The sequence below is a fragment of the Podarcis raffonei genome, chromosome 6, assembly GCF_027172205.1.
Source record: "Podarcis raffonei isolate rPodRaf1 chromosome 6, rPodRaf1.pri, whole genome shotgun sequence".
Taxonomy (NCBI): domain Eukaryota; kingdom Metazoa; phylum Chordata; class Lepidosauria; order Squamata; family Lacertidae; genus Podarcis; species Podarcis raffonei.
The window spans coordinates 16,437,539-16,454,220 of NC_070607.1; the positions used below are offsets into that span (position 1 = coordinate 16,437,539).

Sequence of the window (16,682 nt, forward strand, 5' to 3'; positions counted from 1 at the left end):
TCTAAGACAAAGAAAAGGGAGGGTTCAAATGTGTTTGTCCATCCAAGACCTAAATATGCAAAGGATCTGGGAACAGCTTAGCGATATCTGTGACTGTACTGGGTGATCAGTCATGGGCTTTAGAAACCTTCTTGGCTGTATCTGCTTGATGGCATGTGGAATAATGCACTTGGCAAACCAAGCAGAATCTTAATCTGTTTCCTTCATTATTTGATTTAAAGCAAATAGCTAGTCTTTGTGGCTGCAGAGAAAACCCTGGAAGTTTGTGATCACACAGAAGACGGTAAAAGTCTGAGTGGGGATCCTAGTGGCTAGCACACGGTGACAATTTAGATCCCTTTTCCAAAGATCCCAGTCAATATTTTCCTCTCCATGTTCTGTTCTCCTACACCTTGTAATTCAGGGCCGATGAACAACAATGAGGGCTGTGGCTGCATCAATTTGTTTCTGCCAGTCACATGCAGCTGTTCCCATGTGCAGGCCAGCATGACATCTGAGTTGGTAGCAGCACATTGTCATCATTCCTGTGTGTAGCTGCAGCTGCAGGGAGGCTTAAAGTTGGAAAATGCAATGGAAAACAAGCAAGGGGTATGCAACTGATGGTTGATCACTGGAAATATGGAAAGTTGTTTGAGTAGAAAAATGAATGTAGTACTACAGGCTAGTTAGAGGAGTAATTATGCAGGACATTCCTTTCTTGTCTTAAGTGTGGGGTTTTCTGAACAGCATTGTCAAAGTACTCACTCATATTTTCGGAAGGACCGCTTCCCCGTGGCAGTTGTGTGTGGCAATTGTAATTATTGGCTATGACCTCATTTGCATGCACACCTTTCCTATGGTGTCATCATGTCATATCCCTCCCATCTCAACTCCAAAGTGAAGGCTGCGGTCCTACTTGGATTTAACCTTGAAGCAAGCCTTTCTCCCCCACACCCCAACATAGTAGCACTTTTTTTTTTAAAGCAAACTTGAATGCTGTGTAGAGGGAGAAAGCCAAGTGAAATGAAAGGAGAAGGAAGTTGTGTTGTTCTTTTGTATTTCACTGCTTAGCTCTCCAGAAAAGCAGGCAAGCTGCTATTCAGAGCAATTGGTGGAAGGGGGGGCAGTAAATTTGGGAAAGGCGGGGGACCCTTGGGGAATGTTCTCTTACTTGTTTCTTTATATTGGAAAAATGCCAAGACAGCAGCTAGGATGTGGAGTGTTGTTGGAGAGATGGAATTAGAAAGTGCAACTTGAAGGGACTCCGTAAAGCGGAATGAGAAGGGAAACCCAGAATCCTGAACCCGCTCCTCATCAAGAGGGGGAAAGAAGTAAAGCAAACTGAGTGACAACAGTGAGCAATTAAACTGCAACCTGGCAGGAATGCTGTGCCTTGTGCATTAGCTTTCTTGAATGGGAAAGAGCACGCGCGCACACACCTCAGTCAGTCTGCAAGGCTGGCTCTGCTGGGGGCAGGCAGATGACATGCCGCTACTACACAACCCAAAACATGCAGATTCTTCTAGCAGCAACAGGCAAACCATTTCTGTTGCAGCTGCCACGTCTAGGCATCTGACTGTGCAAGGTGGTAAGTAGCACCGTGTCCCCACCACTGCCACAGCCACAGTGAAACAGTCTCCTTGCTGGCTTTGCCACGGTCATGATGCTCTGTCCTCTCCCTTTCTCCTTCCAGCCAATTGGAAGAATGGAGACTGAGAGGCAGTACAGGGAAAGCAAATAGCTCAAGGAACTCATAAAGCAGCTTGGCGCTCTTTCACCCTCCATTCTTTTTTTATAGAGTGGCAGCTTACTCCACCCAGGAATCAAGAGAGCTGTTTCATCCAAGTGCCCAAAAGCCAGCTCAAAGAAACAATAGCCAGAGGCCAGCAGCAGCTGTAGTCATGGTTGTGTGTGGAAGCAGGGGGGAGAAAGGTGTGCCCTTCATTTGCTACCTAAAGCAATTTGCTTGCTTTCTTTCCCCTCTTGATGAGGAGCAATGCTCAGTTTGGCTCATTATAGATTCCGCTCTCTTGAGAAGTAATCAAACAATCTAAACCTGCAAACAGAAAGTGTTTGCTTAAAGGCAAGGAGCTCTTTAAAAACCTCGGCAGTGGTTTGCTTGTGTACACTAAGCAAGCTAGTTCTGCAGTTGTGTGTTACAGAAATATTGCCACACATCTAGTGGGGAAATAACCAAAGTGAAAACAAACAGCCTGGAATACAAGCAGCTTGATGAGGACCAAGTCTGGACACGCCATGACTTGTTAGCTGCCTTGAGTTCCTCTGAAAGTAGGCGAGATACACGTCTTTAAAAAATAAAGCCAATAAACATTTCATTTCCTCCTCCTATTGCAGTCCCCTGTAACCCCGCTGCCACCACCCAGAAAATCTAAGATTTCAATCCCCAGCATCTCCAGGTAGAGCTGGGCGAGACCACTGTCTGAAACACTGGACAGCTGTTGCCAGTCACTGTAGACAAAGTTTGACTTTGTATATGACGGCTTCCTTTCTGGGCAGTATGAGTGTAGCTCTCCCAGATGATTTGATTTCATATAAGTTATAACTGCAGTACATAGCTGGTAGCAGTTTTGCACCTTGAGTACACTTCAGGCACCACATTGTCCAAGAACAGTAGAATTGTCTTTCTTTTCCTCTCCTCTTCAATTCTTGGTGGTTTGGTGGTTTGTGGTGTATATGTCAGACCAGCTATAAGGACAGTACAATGTTCAGGTTGCATCCAGCTAAGTTATGCTGAGATTATAGCAACTAGAACTATGTTAGTCATGTCCATTACCTTCAGTGGGTCTGCTGTGAGCATGGCTAGCTAGCATTGCATGCAACCCAGTATTTTGTATGCTGCTGGGGCAAAAGGCTTTGGCTTCCTGAATTGCTCTGTGTACATGTAGCTGTTCTACATGTAACTTCTAGTGTTACATCTTCTTTTTAATATTCAGTAAGACTTTCCCTTCCAAAGCAGACTTTTGTATCTTTCTTTCAGCTAGGGCACTTAACAGATCCCATCAAAATATTTAAGGGTGTTAGGTAAGGATGCCTTTTGGCCGCTTTATTATTTAATTTTTATTTAAATAACCTGGTAACCACTCTCCATAACCTCGACTTCCATCCTCAGAAGTTAGCAAACCGACACATCACGGCTCTGCTTTACGCAGATGACGCGGTAATACTATCCAGAACCCCTGTAGGGCTTAGAAGAGCACTAAGAAAAATAGCTGCCTATTGTGAGATGGAATGCCTCAAAATAAATTATCAGAAGACAAAAATTCTTGCTTTTCGTAAAAAACCAAAGCTCAGAAACTGGAAACATCAAGGCCAAAATTTAGAACAAGTCTCAAACTATAAATATTTAGGAATGGCGGTCCAGGCATCAGGATCCAACAAAATTCATATTAACTCAAATGGGTGTGCTGGAGAAAGATCTGCAAATGTTATCCTTAAATTTTTTAGAACTCAAGGGGGTTTTTATGTCCCCGTGGCACTAAAATTATATAAAGCCAAAACATTGGCACAGCTCCTTTACGGATCCTTTCTGGGCCCGCCTCCTTGTTCATTCCCCTTGAAAGAGTGCAATCCAAACTCCTCAGAGGCCTTCCACAAGTTCCTAGATGCATTTCAAATGCATGGGTCAGACTAGAAACAGGGATGATGAAAGTCAAAGCTCATGTTATTCTAACATCAATATATAAGTGGCTAACTCTGAAACTGCTCCCCCGAGGAATAGCCCCATTGATTCTGAGTGACCAGTTTCAGTCTGGCTGGCAGACAGCAGTCTTAAACACTCTTCAGAAACTGGGCCTTGCTCTCCAAACCTTCATAACTATGGGCCTGGGCCAATCTAGATCCGTGGTTAGGCAAAGAATCATGGACATAGAGAGACAACAGGACTGTACAAGGGTCCCCGATTATAAAATCATAGAAAACAGGAGATACGTAGCCGCTCCAGCAACATATCTCTATTCCCTCGAATCCAGAAACGCAAGAAGGGCTTTCATTCTTGCTAGAAGCTCAGCCTTGCCCTCACCGGTTCTGGAAGGCTCCTATAGAAGAGTCCCTTACACAGAGAGACTTTGCCCCGAACATATATTTTTTAGATGTCCTTTTTTTTGCTGAGATTTGTAAAGACACCATTGACCCTTTGCTGAAGAGGCTCGCCGATCTTTCAGAGAAGTCTAAACTTAATTCTTTCCTCTTAGGCAAAGATCACAAGACGACCTGGCTGGTAGCCAGATTCTGCGCCCAGATTTGTAGGCACAAATCATCCTCTAGAATAAAATAGCTTACTAGGGAAGAGCTGAAGTCGCCCTTTGGGGCACCTCAGGGTCAATTTTTATGGTAGCCCAAATCTCAGTTGTACGGGTATATGTATATATCTCAATTTTAACTCATGAGCTATTGCTGCAATCTGCTCTAATTGTATATTTTATCTTTATGGACGCTGTTTTTATTGTGTTATGCTAGCTGGTCTTTGACCATAATAAAACATCTATCTTGCTTTCAGAAAGGGAGTGGTGGTGAATGTTCCTTCCGCCTGGCTCATTCATTTCCCCTTACTGATTAAAATCAAGGCATTCTATATGCACTGTCCAGTTAAGCCGTTAAGCCAAGTGAACAGTGGTAAAATGCCTTTTCTGTAGAGCATAGATGCACGTTGTGTGAGTGAAGTAATGATTTGTCACATCTAGCATTGCAGCTTCCTGTGCAAAATGTCATTTCATGACTGGCAGGTTTTAGATATTTGGGAATAAATTGTTTGCTTTAAAGAGGCGTAAATCCTGGGTGATATCATTGCGAAAGAGGAGACTGGATACTGTGCTTCGTACATTGCAAAAGCTGGTGGTTGTATGCCAAGCAATGATTTGTTCACCATATGTAATTAATCAGGCATGTTTTATTGAAGTTCTGTAGGGAGATATTTAACTAAATTCTAGTCTTTATCAGCCGGACGAATGAGAGATGGCCCACTGTGTATCTTTGACTCATAGACGATTGTTTCAAAGAGCCATATTGGGTTTTAATTATCATGAGAGAACATTTAATTCAGATTTCATATAACAGTACCTGTTGTAAAAAAAGGATACAAATTCAATCAAGGATGTAATCCGCCAGATGCTGCTGCTATTCAAATTGTATTCAGTTCAGTGGGACTTGCTGCCTTCCTGTATTCCATTTAGGTTGTATTAAAATGAATAGAAACTGTGTAGCAGTAGTACTTGTAGCATAGTCGCTGGTGATGTAATCTGCTTACAGACACACAATTTGACAAGCAATGACTTCATTTGACATTCTTCTGAATGTTTTCCTATTTAGATCTGTATATTAGAATCTAAGGGCCCATTTACAGCTGATCGTTTCCCAAAATGGAAATAATTTTTATGTTGTGTAAGCTTGCCTCTCATTTGTCATGAATGCATTCATTTGAGAGCATTCTGCTTTGAGGTTTTTGGATATGTGTAATTGCGATTATATGTTTAGTTGAAAGACTTTCACATGTGAAGGCATTCACTGATAATTGGGGGAAGTGGCTACCTACCATGCAGTTCATGAAGTAGCCTACCATTTAGTTTTGGACTGCAGTTTGTTACAAATGGCTTATTAATTATTTCAACTAATTAATTTTAAAATAATCTGCCCATTGCCCATGTGATGAAAAATTTCTATGATTGTTAGCGAACTACTACTACTTGAGAACAAATAGTTGAATTGACATCAGCAGCAGTTATCCAGTGGCATTTCACAGGTGAATGAAAGCAGGAACATAGCAGTAGTTAACACCTAGCTATCTTGTCCAGCATTCTTTTTCTCACAATGACCAGCCCAGATACCTATGAGAAGTCCACAAACAGGATATGAGAACAATAGCCATTTTCTGCTGTTGTACCCTAGGTACTAGTATTCAGATAGATGCTCCTTCTGGTCCTTGAGGTAGCCTATAGTCATTGTTGATAACTTATCCTCCATGAATTTGTCTGATTCCCTTTACAGGCTGTCTAACCAGGTGGCCATCACCACGTTCCATGGTTGACATTAAATCAGGGGTGGCCAACTTATGTTTCATGTCCACAGCTTTATTGACTCATGGTCAGCCCTCTGGGGCCCCAACTGTAAAAGTGGGTGTGGTGTAAGAGTAGCTGTGTCCATATAAAAAAAGAACATATTTTTTGTGGAGTCACCATTTATTATTTACGTACTGTGGACATCACCCATCTTCAGATAAAGAGTCCAAATGTTGCTATATTTAAACTTTTTCTCTGCCTTTGATTTTTTTCCTAAACAAAACTTTCAGACTTTCTAAAGCATATATTACATTGGTTATGTAAAAAGATGCTGGAAGATGATGCTGGTCTTATTAATTATTTGCTTGAATCGTTTTCCTGGCGAGAAAGAGAGAGTGTTTACGTGTATATGAATAAAAGTTTTATTATATTAAAGGCTGACTTTCCTCTTTCTAAAGGAAGGCGCTTCGGCACGGAAGACCCAAACCCCAGCAGCTCAGCCTGTGCCAAGACCAGGTAAATCTACCTTTTAAAATCAGTATTTCATGTGTATGTATTTATTAATTCATTTGCAGTGTTTATATCCTGCTCTTCATTAAATATTTTCAAACTCAGAGAAGGTAACAAAGTAATAAAATAAAAAGAGAAAAACAATTAGTAAAAATTGCAAAATCATATAAACAAAGCTAATAAACAACAAATTAACAATTCTGACATAAGATAAACAAGCAAAAACTACAGTGACAAAAATAAAAATTTCTACTTTAGCCAGATATCTAAGTAAAAATGCCATTAATGCAAGACATTCAAACAAATTAAGCCAGCAATGGACTAGGAATAATTCCCATCCCATTTTCCACCAAGGCAGCCTATTCACTCGGTTTCTCTCACACACAACAGGCTCTTACTCTGTGGCATTTGAGCATCTTAAGACCTTTCTCCCTCACTCTTTAACCCATCCAGGCTCTTAACCTGAGTGGTATGTATCCTTACCCATAAGCACTCACAGCAAGAAGCTCTCACATCTTGTCTGCAGGAAGCAATAGAGCACAAAATGCATGACCTGGCTTTAAATCCGCACTGATTTTAGTATGCATTAGTTGTAGAAAATACTTTGGTCTCTGGCTTTAAATAGTTAGACAGGGGTTTTTAACAACCATTATGTCTTGCACTAAGCACCTCTGGGACATACTAATATTTCCAATGTTGAATGGTGAGTCAGGGCATGTCAGTACTATAGTGTTTGGTTTGCTGAACCGCAAAGAATTATGGCTGTTGTAGTTTGGTGAGGATTCCAAAACTGTTGTTAGAGACCCCTAGACCCCTATGCAGAACTACCGCTCCCAAGGTCACTGCGCAAAACAAGTGTCTGGCTGTTTAAATTCAAGCTATAGTGGATGTCAAAACCCTTGAGAAATACTCAGTTTATGCTGACAATTAACAGCAACTATCTCTTGAACTGATGCTAAGAGTGGATGCCATGTAAATACTGCAAGGCCATGTGAGTATTTTTAGCACCAAATGGTGACTGGATTGTGATGGCAGGCTGGGGAAAGAATAATGCTGTTAAATAGGTACTAAGTAGCTATAGAATAAAGAGAAGTTAGGAGAATAAATTAATGGGGGGGGGGATTCAATGTGAATTGGATCAATTTGTTAGGCATCTTCATTGCAACAGCTCCTTGTGCCCTCCTAATGGAAATGACTATACACTTTTCAACTTTTCCAGATGCAAAATTCGCAGGAATAGGTGTTTTTGTTTGGTTTTGCCTTTGCTTTAAAATGATCAACGTCTAAAAGATATTTTAAGATGGAATGCTAATGTAGTTAGACTGGCATAGTATTGGAATTTTTTACTGGTTATGTTATCTTTGCAGCTATGTGCCTATGCTTAGAAAGGTCATACTGCCTGTCATATTTATCTCACCAGGCTGTTGAGAATAAGAATGTGTTTGGAACTGACAGGCAATGATATGAAAAGGGTAGAAATAGCAAGAGCAGAAATACATCTGGATAAGCCGTTGCACATGGGGGTCACACTGCCAGATGCGATTTCACACATATTAACTGAAAGGCCTGTACAGACCTTCGTCAGTACAAAGGGTGGCCAATATCACGACTGACCTTCCATCCTGCAAGAGTACAAAGAAACAAGCAAAGTGCCATGAAGCATCTGAAGAAAGCATTCCCTCAGGATTTCACTACAAAATGGTTTAATTTCTTTAGTAGTCTTATATATTTATACAGTACCACCAGTGATCATGGGATCTTAACAGAGTTTCATAGGCAGTGTACTATGAAATTTGAAGTCAGCGTTGATGCAATCCTGAAAGCACTTAGTAAAGTAAGTAATTATATAGCTGCAGCTGTCCTCCTAAAGTGTGATGGGTTATGCCAACAGTTGCCCCTTTACATTGCAACACTGCAGGGTGATGCTCTCATGTCCCTTCAAACCTCAGGCATACTTAAAAAGGTAAAGGTGAAGGACAGTTGAGTCAAGTTGCGTACGACTCTGGGGTTGCAGCGCTCATCTCGTTCTACTGGCCGAGGGAGCCGGCGTACAGCTTCCGGGTCATGTGGCCAGCATAACTAAGCCGCTTCTGGAGAAACCAGAGCAGTGCACGGAAACGCCACTTACCTTCCCGCCGGAGTGGTACCTATTTATCTACTTGCACTTTGACTTGCTTTCGAACTGCTAGGTGGGCAGGAGTTGGGACCGAGCAACGGGAGCTCACCCTGTCACAGGGATTTGAACTGCCAACCTTCTGATCGGCAAGCCTAGAGGTTCAGTGGTTTAGACCACAGCGCCACCCCAGTCCCTCAGGCATACTTAGGATTGGGCAATTGCCTTTCCCAGCTGCTCATCTTCTCCCAGTGACGGTGCTGAGACTGGGAAGAGATTTCCTCAGCCCTCGGTCAAGAGTAGTCACCCACAGTGTACCACCCCACAGTGCTGGGAAGTTGTGAGTTGCACTCCATTTTTGTAAAACCTGAAAAGTTACTTGTTGAGTGTTCAGTTGATGAGCTTTCATTTGCTTCCTCAAAGTACAACATTTGAGTCTGAACATTTGCTGAACTGGGCAATTTCTTTCATTGTACCGTATGCCGATTGTGTTCACTGCTAATCAGAATTTGTAACCAACTTCAAACCCAGTCTTAAATTTCCTGGGTTAGAATAAAATCCACGTTTCTGGTAACTGTTGGTGCAGACACAAATGTTCCCCTGCTGGAGGAAATTATGACCAAGTTCTTAAGGATGTAATCTCACCACACTGTAGGAACAAAATGTCATGGCATGTGCTATGCTACTGTGATTCAGAAGAGGAAAATATTGTCCAGTGTTTCTCAGAGAATGGATTTGAAAATAGGCAGAAAATAGTTTTCCCCCTTGTTAGTTGCCTGCTCCGGTATCTCATGCCAGGATCACAAGAGCTGTGAGTACTTCTTAGAACTCACATTTCTACTGCAGCATTAATGCAAATAATAACCAAGTGACACCATGTGGAAGTGAATTAAGGATTTATTATTCCAGGCTAATAAATTTGACTAATCTTATCCAGAATCAAAATTTGTTATATAAAGCAATGATTTTGTGGTTTCTTTTTCCTCTGCACAGTCTCCCAAGCAAGACCACCTCCAAACCAGAAAAAAGGTGAGTTGCTTCTAATTTTGTAAGCCCTTTAATCATAAACAGCCTATATTTTGTGGCAAATACGAAGTAAGGATTTACAATTAGTTCATAATTTTTTAAGCTGCAGAGCAGGGGTTAAAAATGATGATGAGAATGGCATTTTGTTAAAATTATGTCTTTGTTTTGTTTTTCAAATTATCTCTCTACAGGATCTCGAACACCCATCATCATTATTCCAGCAGCTACCACCTCTTTAATAACTATGCTCAATGCAAAAGATCTTCTGCAGGATCTAAAGTAAGTAGCTGAGTAAAATATGCTTCGTAAAAGTCAGGTGTAAAAAAATGTAGCTGAAGTTGTAAGTTACTATAGAAACAGTGCATGTTATTTTATATCAGCGGCATTTTAATTTTTTATGACAAAATTGGTGACTACAGCATAGGTTCCTTAGCAGAAACAAAAGAAACACAACACTATGATTGTGAGTTCTACAGAACCTCTTAACTTCCATGCAGAAAGCATATAGATACCAGAGGTACACTCAGATCTGAACAAAAATATGGATTTGCTTTTTAAAAGCCTTTTTTTAAAAAAAGAAAAGTTTAGTTTAGGTTTTCTGCCTTTCCTTTTGCCTTTTGAGGCACACTTCGTGTTGTATTGTAGGTTGGTTGATGTATTGATTCACAAATCAGTACAGTGGTTGAACCCTGTGTGCATAGGCTCTGCTTTCGTATATTGTGTGAATTTTAATTTGATTTATATTTGTAATGTTTTCCTTTACATTGTGCTTAAACTTTAGATTTTAGTTTTCAACATCAAAATAATAAAATTATAAATAAAAAATGTGTGGCAAGAAGAATCTCCTAGACTTGGTAGCTGAAATGCGAGCGAATCAGACATTTGCAGGTTTTGTATTTGAAGTTCTGCCCTTCTTTCTACACATCTTTTATGGTCCTCAGGAGGCTGCAACTGTTTCTGTACTTCTATTAGTCCTATCCCTTTATCATCCCATGAATGCAGTGTTTTGCCACTAAAGATTTGTGACCTTGAGGAGCATTTCTTTGTAGTCTGGCAAATCAGTGTGTGACTGTCATGACTGGCAGTCTAATTTTCATCCGCTGTCTGTATATTTTACACCCCCAAATTAGAGAAGGAAAATCTCACCTTCCATTTAAATTAGTTTGTGCATCCAGCTGTGTTTCCTGTTCTCTCTTCTGTGTGTCGCAGTGGGTTTTATCTCTGTGAGATACAGTGATGAGAACACTGTATGATTCTATGATTCTATGAACAACAAGCATGATCCAAGTTGTCATGCATATTCTCATAAATGGTATGGACAATGTATCTTGCTTTGTTTTTTGGTAAGAGCATCTGTGGAGCAACTAATTGATAAAGATCTAAGTGACAGGTATGTTAAAAAAGAGCAATTCTTATAGCACATGGCTTTAGTCTGGGAAATTGCCAACATCTCAGTGTCCTTCCATATTTTGCTTATCTAAAAATTGTGAATTATACTTTGACCTGGTGTGGATGAAAAAATAAGTCATCTCCTAACAATACTGAACCACATCGCTCCAAATCTATTGGTGGTTTGCCACTTCAATTTCTTCTCTTGTGAGTCCCAAACCAAGAAAGGAGGTTGGCTTCTTAGGAATTCCTGGAGCATAACGCTTTCCCATCATTATGTTCTCACGTTTTGTACTTGGCTGCCTTCACCCCGTGGCATGTTACCCATGTTGGGAAAATGTCATAGTTCTCCACTTATTGCAGGAAGTGTTACTGAGACTGTGCTGAACTGAAGAAAAGAATATGGAAGGCTTTAAAATGCATTTTCAAGGAAATGCTGCTAAGTTGAAAGTAATTAAAAATGAGGGACGTGGGTCAGCTAACGTTCAGATGCCATGTTTTCTAGTGTGCCCAGACAAAAATGTTGAAATTGTGCTTTGGCACCTTTATTATTAAAATAAAATTATTGTTATTGTTATTATTTTTCAGAAACCACTTCTGATTTGCATTTTATTGTATTTGTCCTTCTAGAAACCTAATTCCAGCGATAATAAGAGTTACTAGAATTTGTAGGTGGACAAAACTAATTTATTGGGGTTTAGAAAAAAAAACACACACTGAGCTCACTCTCATCTTTATTCTGTAAACTGCTCTGAGATCTTATGATGAAGGAAGGGCGGTGTTTGTATGGAGAGATGGATGGATGGACGGACAGATAAATAGAAAGGCAAAATTGCCATTATTTCTGGATTTATTTTCTTGAGATAATAAAAGTAAGTTATTTTGTTTGCTTCTTATTGAAAAGGTACTCATAAATAGCAGATCTGGAGTTCATATTTTCCTTAATTCGTCATGTTTCTCCAGGTATCTCATCAAAGAGCCAGGTTTAAGGCATCATAAGTATTAACCTTCAATAAACTTTTTTTCCCATAATGCAAAGGCCCATAATGCAAAGGAGATCAGTATGTGAATATTAATCGTGCACTTTCTGTGTTCAATTTAAAAGGGTGAGATTGTCTTGATCGCTAGCTCAAAAAGGAAGCAATTGGTCAGTAATTGTACTGCTATTGACCATTTCTAAGAAGAAACTATTTATTGCTTCTGAAAGCAAGGAAATTCAATAAATGCATTGTTTAAATATGATGTTTGTTTTCAGTTGTTTATATTGCTAGAACCTAAAATGTACGTATTGGGATTTGGCAATGAGCTGTCTAACCATTTCTTTTTCACCATATTTATGCTTCTAATGAGTTGCTTTTGACTGTGTCGACCACGGCAAACTATGGCAAGTTCTTAAAGAAATGGGAGTGCCTGATCACCTCATCTGTCTCCTGAGAAATCTCTATGTGGGACAAGAAGCTACAGTTAGAACTGGATATGGAACAACTGATTGGTTCAAAATTGGAAAAGGAGTACGACAAGGCTGTATTTTGTCTCCCTGCTTATTTAACTTATATGCAGAATTTATCATGCGAAAGGCTGGGCTGGATGAATCCCTAGCCGGAATTAAGATTGCCGGAAGAAATATCAACAACCTCAGATATGCAGATGACACAACCTTGATGGCAGAAAGTGAGGAGGAATTAAAGAACCTTTTAATGAGGGTGAAAGAGGAGAGCGCAAAATATGGTCTGAAGCTCAACATCAAAAAAACGAAGATCATGGCCACTGGTCCCATCACCTCCTGGCAAATAGAAGGGGAAGAAATAGAGGCAGTGAGAGATTTTACTTTCTTGGGCTCCATGATCACTGCAGATGGTGACAGCAGCCACAAAATTAAAAGACGCCTGCTTCTTGGGAGAAGGGCAATGACAGGCCTAGACAGCATCTTGAGAAGTAGAGACATCACCTTGCCAACAAAGGTTCGTATAGTTAAAGCTATGGTTTTCCCAGTAGTGATGTATGGAAGTGAGAGCTGGACCATAAAGAAGGCTGATCGCCGAAGAATTGATGCTTTTGAATTATGGTGCTGGAGGAGACTCTTGAGAGTCCCATGGACTGCAAGAAGATCAAACCTCTCCATTCTGAAGGAAATCAGCCCTGAGTGCTCACTGGAAGGACAGATTGTGAAGCTGAGGCTCCAGTACTTTGGCCACCTCATGAGAAGAGAAGACTCCCTGCAAAAGACCCTGATGTTGGGAAAGATGGAGGGCACAAGGAGAAGGGGACGACAGAGGACAAGATGGTTGGACAGTGTTCTCGAAGCTACAAACATGAGTCTGACCAAACTGCGGGAGGCAGTGGAGGACAGAGGTGCCTGGCGTTCTCTGGTCCATGGGGTCACGAAGAGTCGGACACGACTAAACGACTAAACAACAACAACAACAAAAATGAGTTGCTGTCATGAAAACCTTTCTGGATTCGTCTAATTCAGATTCCTTCTTTTACTCGAGTTTACCTTCCATGGCACTACTGAACATTATCTTCCATGCATCTAAACACGTCATGAAATGTTCAAATAAGTGGGAGAAATTTCCTTCTTGTTCCATTGTTGCTACTTTGGCTGCTGTGGAGTTAATGAATTTGAATATATGTAAATTGATGCATGTCAATTAACAGAGTTTGATTTCTTCTCTTCTGAGAGACATCTAGCAGTTGATACGGTACATCCTTGCAGCCAAAATGAACTGTAAGATTAGGCTCCTAGGCATGTAGGCTTTTTTGCAAGACTGCCAAGTCGTCCTTGTCTTTAATAAAAACTGAATCCTGTGAAATGTTACAAACTAACAAATTTATTGTGGCATAAATCTTTGTGGACCACAGCCCACCTACATCTGACAAAGCGAGATCTGGCTCACAAAAGCTTATGCTGCGATAAATTTGTTGGTATATAAGGTGCCATAGGACTTTTTGTTACTTTTCAGGCATAGACTTAACACACCTATCCATCTGGAATTTATTTCTAGTGACACCATTTGTGGTGTAAAATATCCATTTAAATAGCATGCATGTCTCTATTTTTTGGAGTAGCCTAGAGATTTTCTGAAATTATTTTGATCAATTTAGAGGCTCTGTTAGCTTGTATTGTTCAGTGATTCCCCTTGATTCTGTCCAATTTCTGATTAATCTCTTGACTACGTAATGTCTGCTTTACCTTGACTGCACCAAATCAATTAGTCCCAGTCTGTTTATTTTCTCGTCGTGCTTATATTTAAGGTTTGTGCCATCTGATGAAAAGAAAAAGCAAGGTTGCCAGCGAGAAAATGAAACTTTAATACAGAGAAGGAAAGATCAGATGCAGCCTGGTGGAACTACAGTCAGTGTTACAGTACCGTATCGTGTGGTTGATCAGCCTCTAAAACTTATGCCTCAAGATTGGTAAGGGAGAGTGAAATTTTGCTGCTGTTGCTGTTTCCCTACTGCTGACAATAGAGCTCGGATACAGCCCCCTTGAAGCCAAGTACTGTCCACTTACTTTCATTTCTCGAAATAGCCATTCTGGCATCATACCTTCTCATTGAATATTTGATTGCTAACATGGCTGTGTCAAATGGGCACAATCCCAGCACATTTCCGAGCACAATTCATAGTGTTAGTGCTGACTTTAAAAGCCCTAAACGCCCTTGGTCCAATATACCTGAAGGAGCGTCTCCACCCCCATCGTCCAGCCCAGACACTGAAGTCCAGTTCCAAGGGCCTTCTGCCGGTTCCCTCCCTGCGAGAAGGGAGGTTACAGGGAACCAGGCAGAGGGTCTTTTCAGTAGTGGCACTCGCCCTGTGGAATGCCCTCCCATCAGATGTCAAGGAAATAAACAAGTATCTGACTTTTAGAAGACATCTGAAGGCAACCCTGTTTAGGAAGTTTTTAGTGTTTGATGGGTGGGGTAATGATGATGATGATGATGATGATGATGATGATGATGATGATGATAATTTGTTACTAAGAGTGTTCCTTTGGGACACTCATGAAGAGAGCACTGAGTTATAGGTCCTCTTAAACTGCAACGTTCCATAGTTGTCTGGGTCTACAAAATCCACAATGGCCATTGTTTTTTCCATGAAAAGAGCATTATGACAGTGGGTCACTTCTAATGTGATTAGCAGAAAGTATGTTTCTTTTTCCCAAACTGCAAACAAAACTGTCAACTCTCTTGGGGGAATGCAAAAGAGAGATTCTCATGACCTTTTTCTCCCTGCTTCCAAATCCTCCTTTTTCTGTGCTCATGCTGACCTGTCCAGGTCATGGCTCAGTATGGATTAAGATTACATCCCTAAAAGGGATACAGGAAGAATGGGAGCTTTTTGGCGAGTATTTAAAGAGATACAACAAGCAAATAAATTTCCAAGTAGGGTTAGAAATATGAACAGCAGTTAAAAACAGTATGATAAAAGTCTAGAATGATTTGGGTGGTACAGTGGTACCTCGGTTTTTGAGTGTTTCGGAAGCTGAAAGCAGAAAACCCAGAAGTAATTGCTTCCGTTTTCGAACGCGCCTCGGAAGTTGAACGGCTTCTGCTGCATTTTATTCCTTTTTTCTCCATTGACTTTGCTAACTGCCCTTTGCGCCTCTGTTGTCGAAAGTTTCGGAAGTCAAATGGTCTTCCAGAACAGATTATGTTCGACAACCGAGTTACCACTGTATTAAAAGGATATGCAGCAAAAAAATGAATAAATAAGGAACCATGAGAGGGTGGAAGTCTTTTGATATGAGATTAACAAAAGAAACTGTAATATGTGTATATTAAGTCTGTGAAAATGCATAAATAAATTCAAATAATTCTCCACTGGAACTATTTCCCATCTTAAGGAACAACAATAAACTCTTTCCAACAGAGAGAGAGAGAGAGAGAGAGAGAGAGAGAGAGAGAGAGAGAGATTACATGTGCAGTCCATGTTCCTGGTTAGCTTTGTTGTTGAAGATTTCCAGGCATTGTTCAATGTCTAAATACATTTAATAAGACCAGGATCAGATATCCGCAAGACGTGAACAGTTTGAAGTTCTTATGCAGTGGAGAAAACTTTATGTGAATAAATTATTAGCTTTTGGAACACTGCAGGAAGTAAAAGACATTTTAAAGCTGAACACTCTGGTATTCATTGTTCTCATCTTTCTCTTTTTAGGGATCGTGTTGTGGCTGTGTTTGTACAAGGTCCTGCTTGGCAGTTCAAAGGCTGGCCATGGTTGCTACCTGATGGATCACCTGTTGATATTTTTGCAAAAAGTAAGCCTTCATTTTCAGCCAGCTAATTCTCTGCCACGTGTTTTAATTATGAATTACCAACATTGTATTATTTTGATGGAGGCGTTAACTCACCTGACACCGATCAGCAAGGCTGCTTTGGTAGCACAGAGCATCATTTGCTGAGGGAACTAGTTTACTGTCAAGCTTCTCTGAGGGAATGATGAATTGTCATTTTTGCTGGGATTCACATAAGGTCAGGCTGAAATCTAGAAAGAGGACCAGAGTGTAGGGAAGCAACATGACAGGGACCCTAGAGACGAGGGAAGAAGGAATAGTATAGGCCAGGCACATCCAACTTCCAAGAGACTGCGATCTACTCCCTCTATAAAAAAACTGGCAGTGATCTACCCATTAGATTGACCAGAATTGTTG

General features: G+C 40.6%; 1 protein-coding gene across 1 annotated transcript in view; it reads left to right on the plus strand.

The window, feature by feature from the left end:
* Positions 1-16,682, plus strand: part of CDC73 (cell division cycle 73) — a 116,207-nt gene that overhangs the window by 92,529 nt on the left and 6,996 nt on the right. The window contains exons 11-15 of the mRNA XM_053391453.1: positions 6,449-6,506; positions 9,607-9,642; positions 9,831-9,918; positions 14,284-14,445; positions 16,189-16,289. Of these exons, the coding sequence (XP_053247428.1) occupies positions 6,449-6,506; positions 9,607-9,642; positions 9,831-9,918; positions 14,284-14,445; positions 16,189-16,289 (445 nt within the window). The remainder of the gene's footprint in view (positions 1-6,448; positions 6,507-9,606; positions 9,643-9,830; positions 9,919-14,283; positions 14,446-16,188; positions 16,290-16,682) is intronic.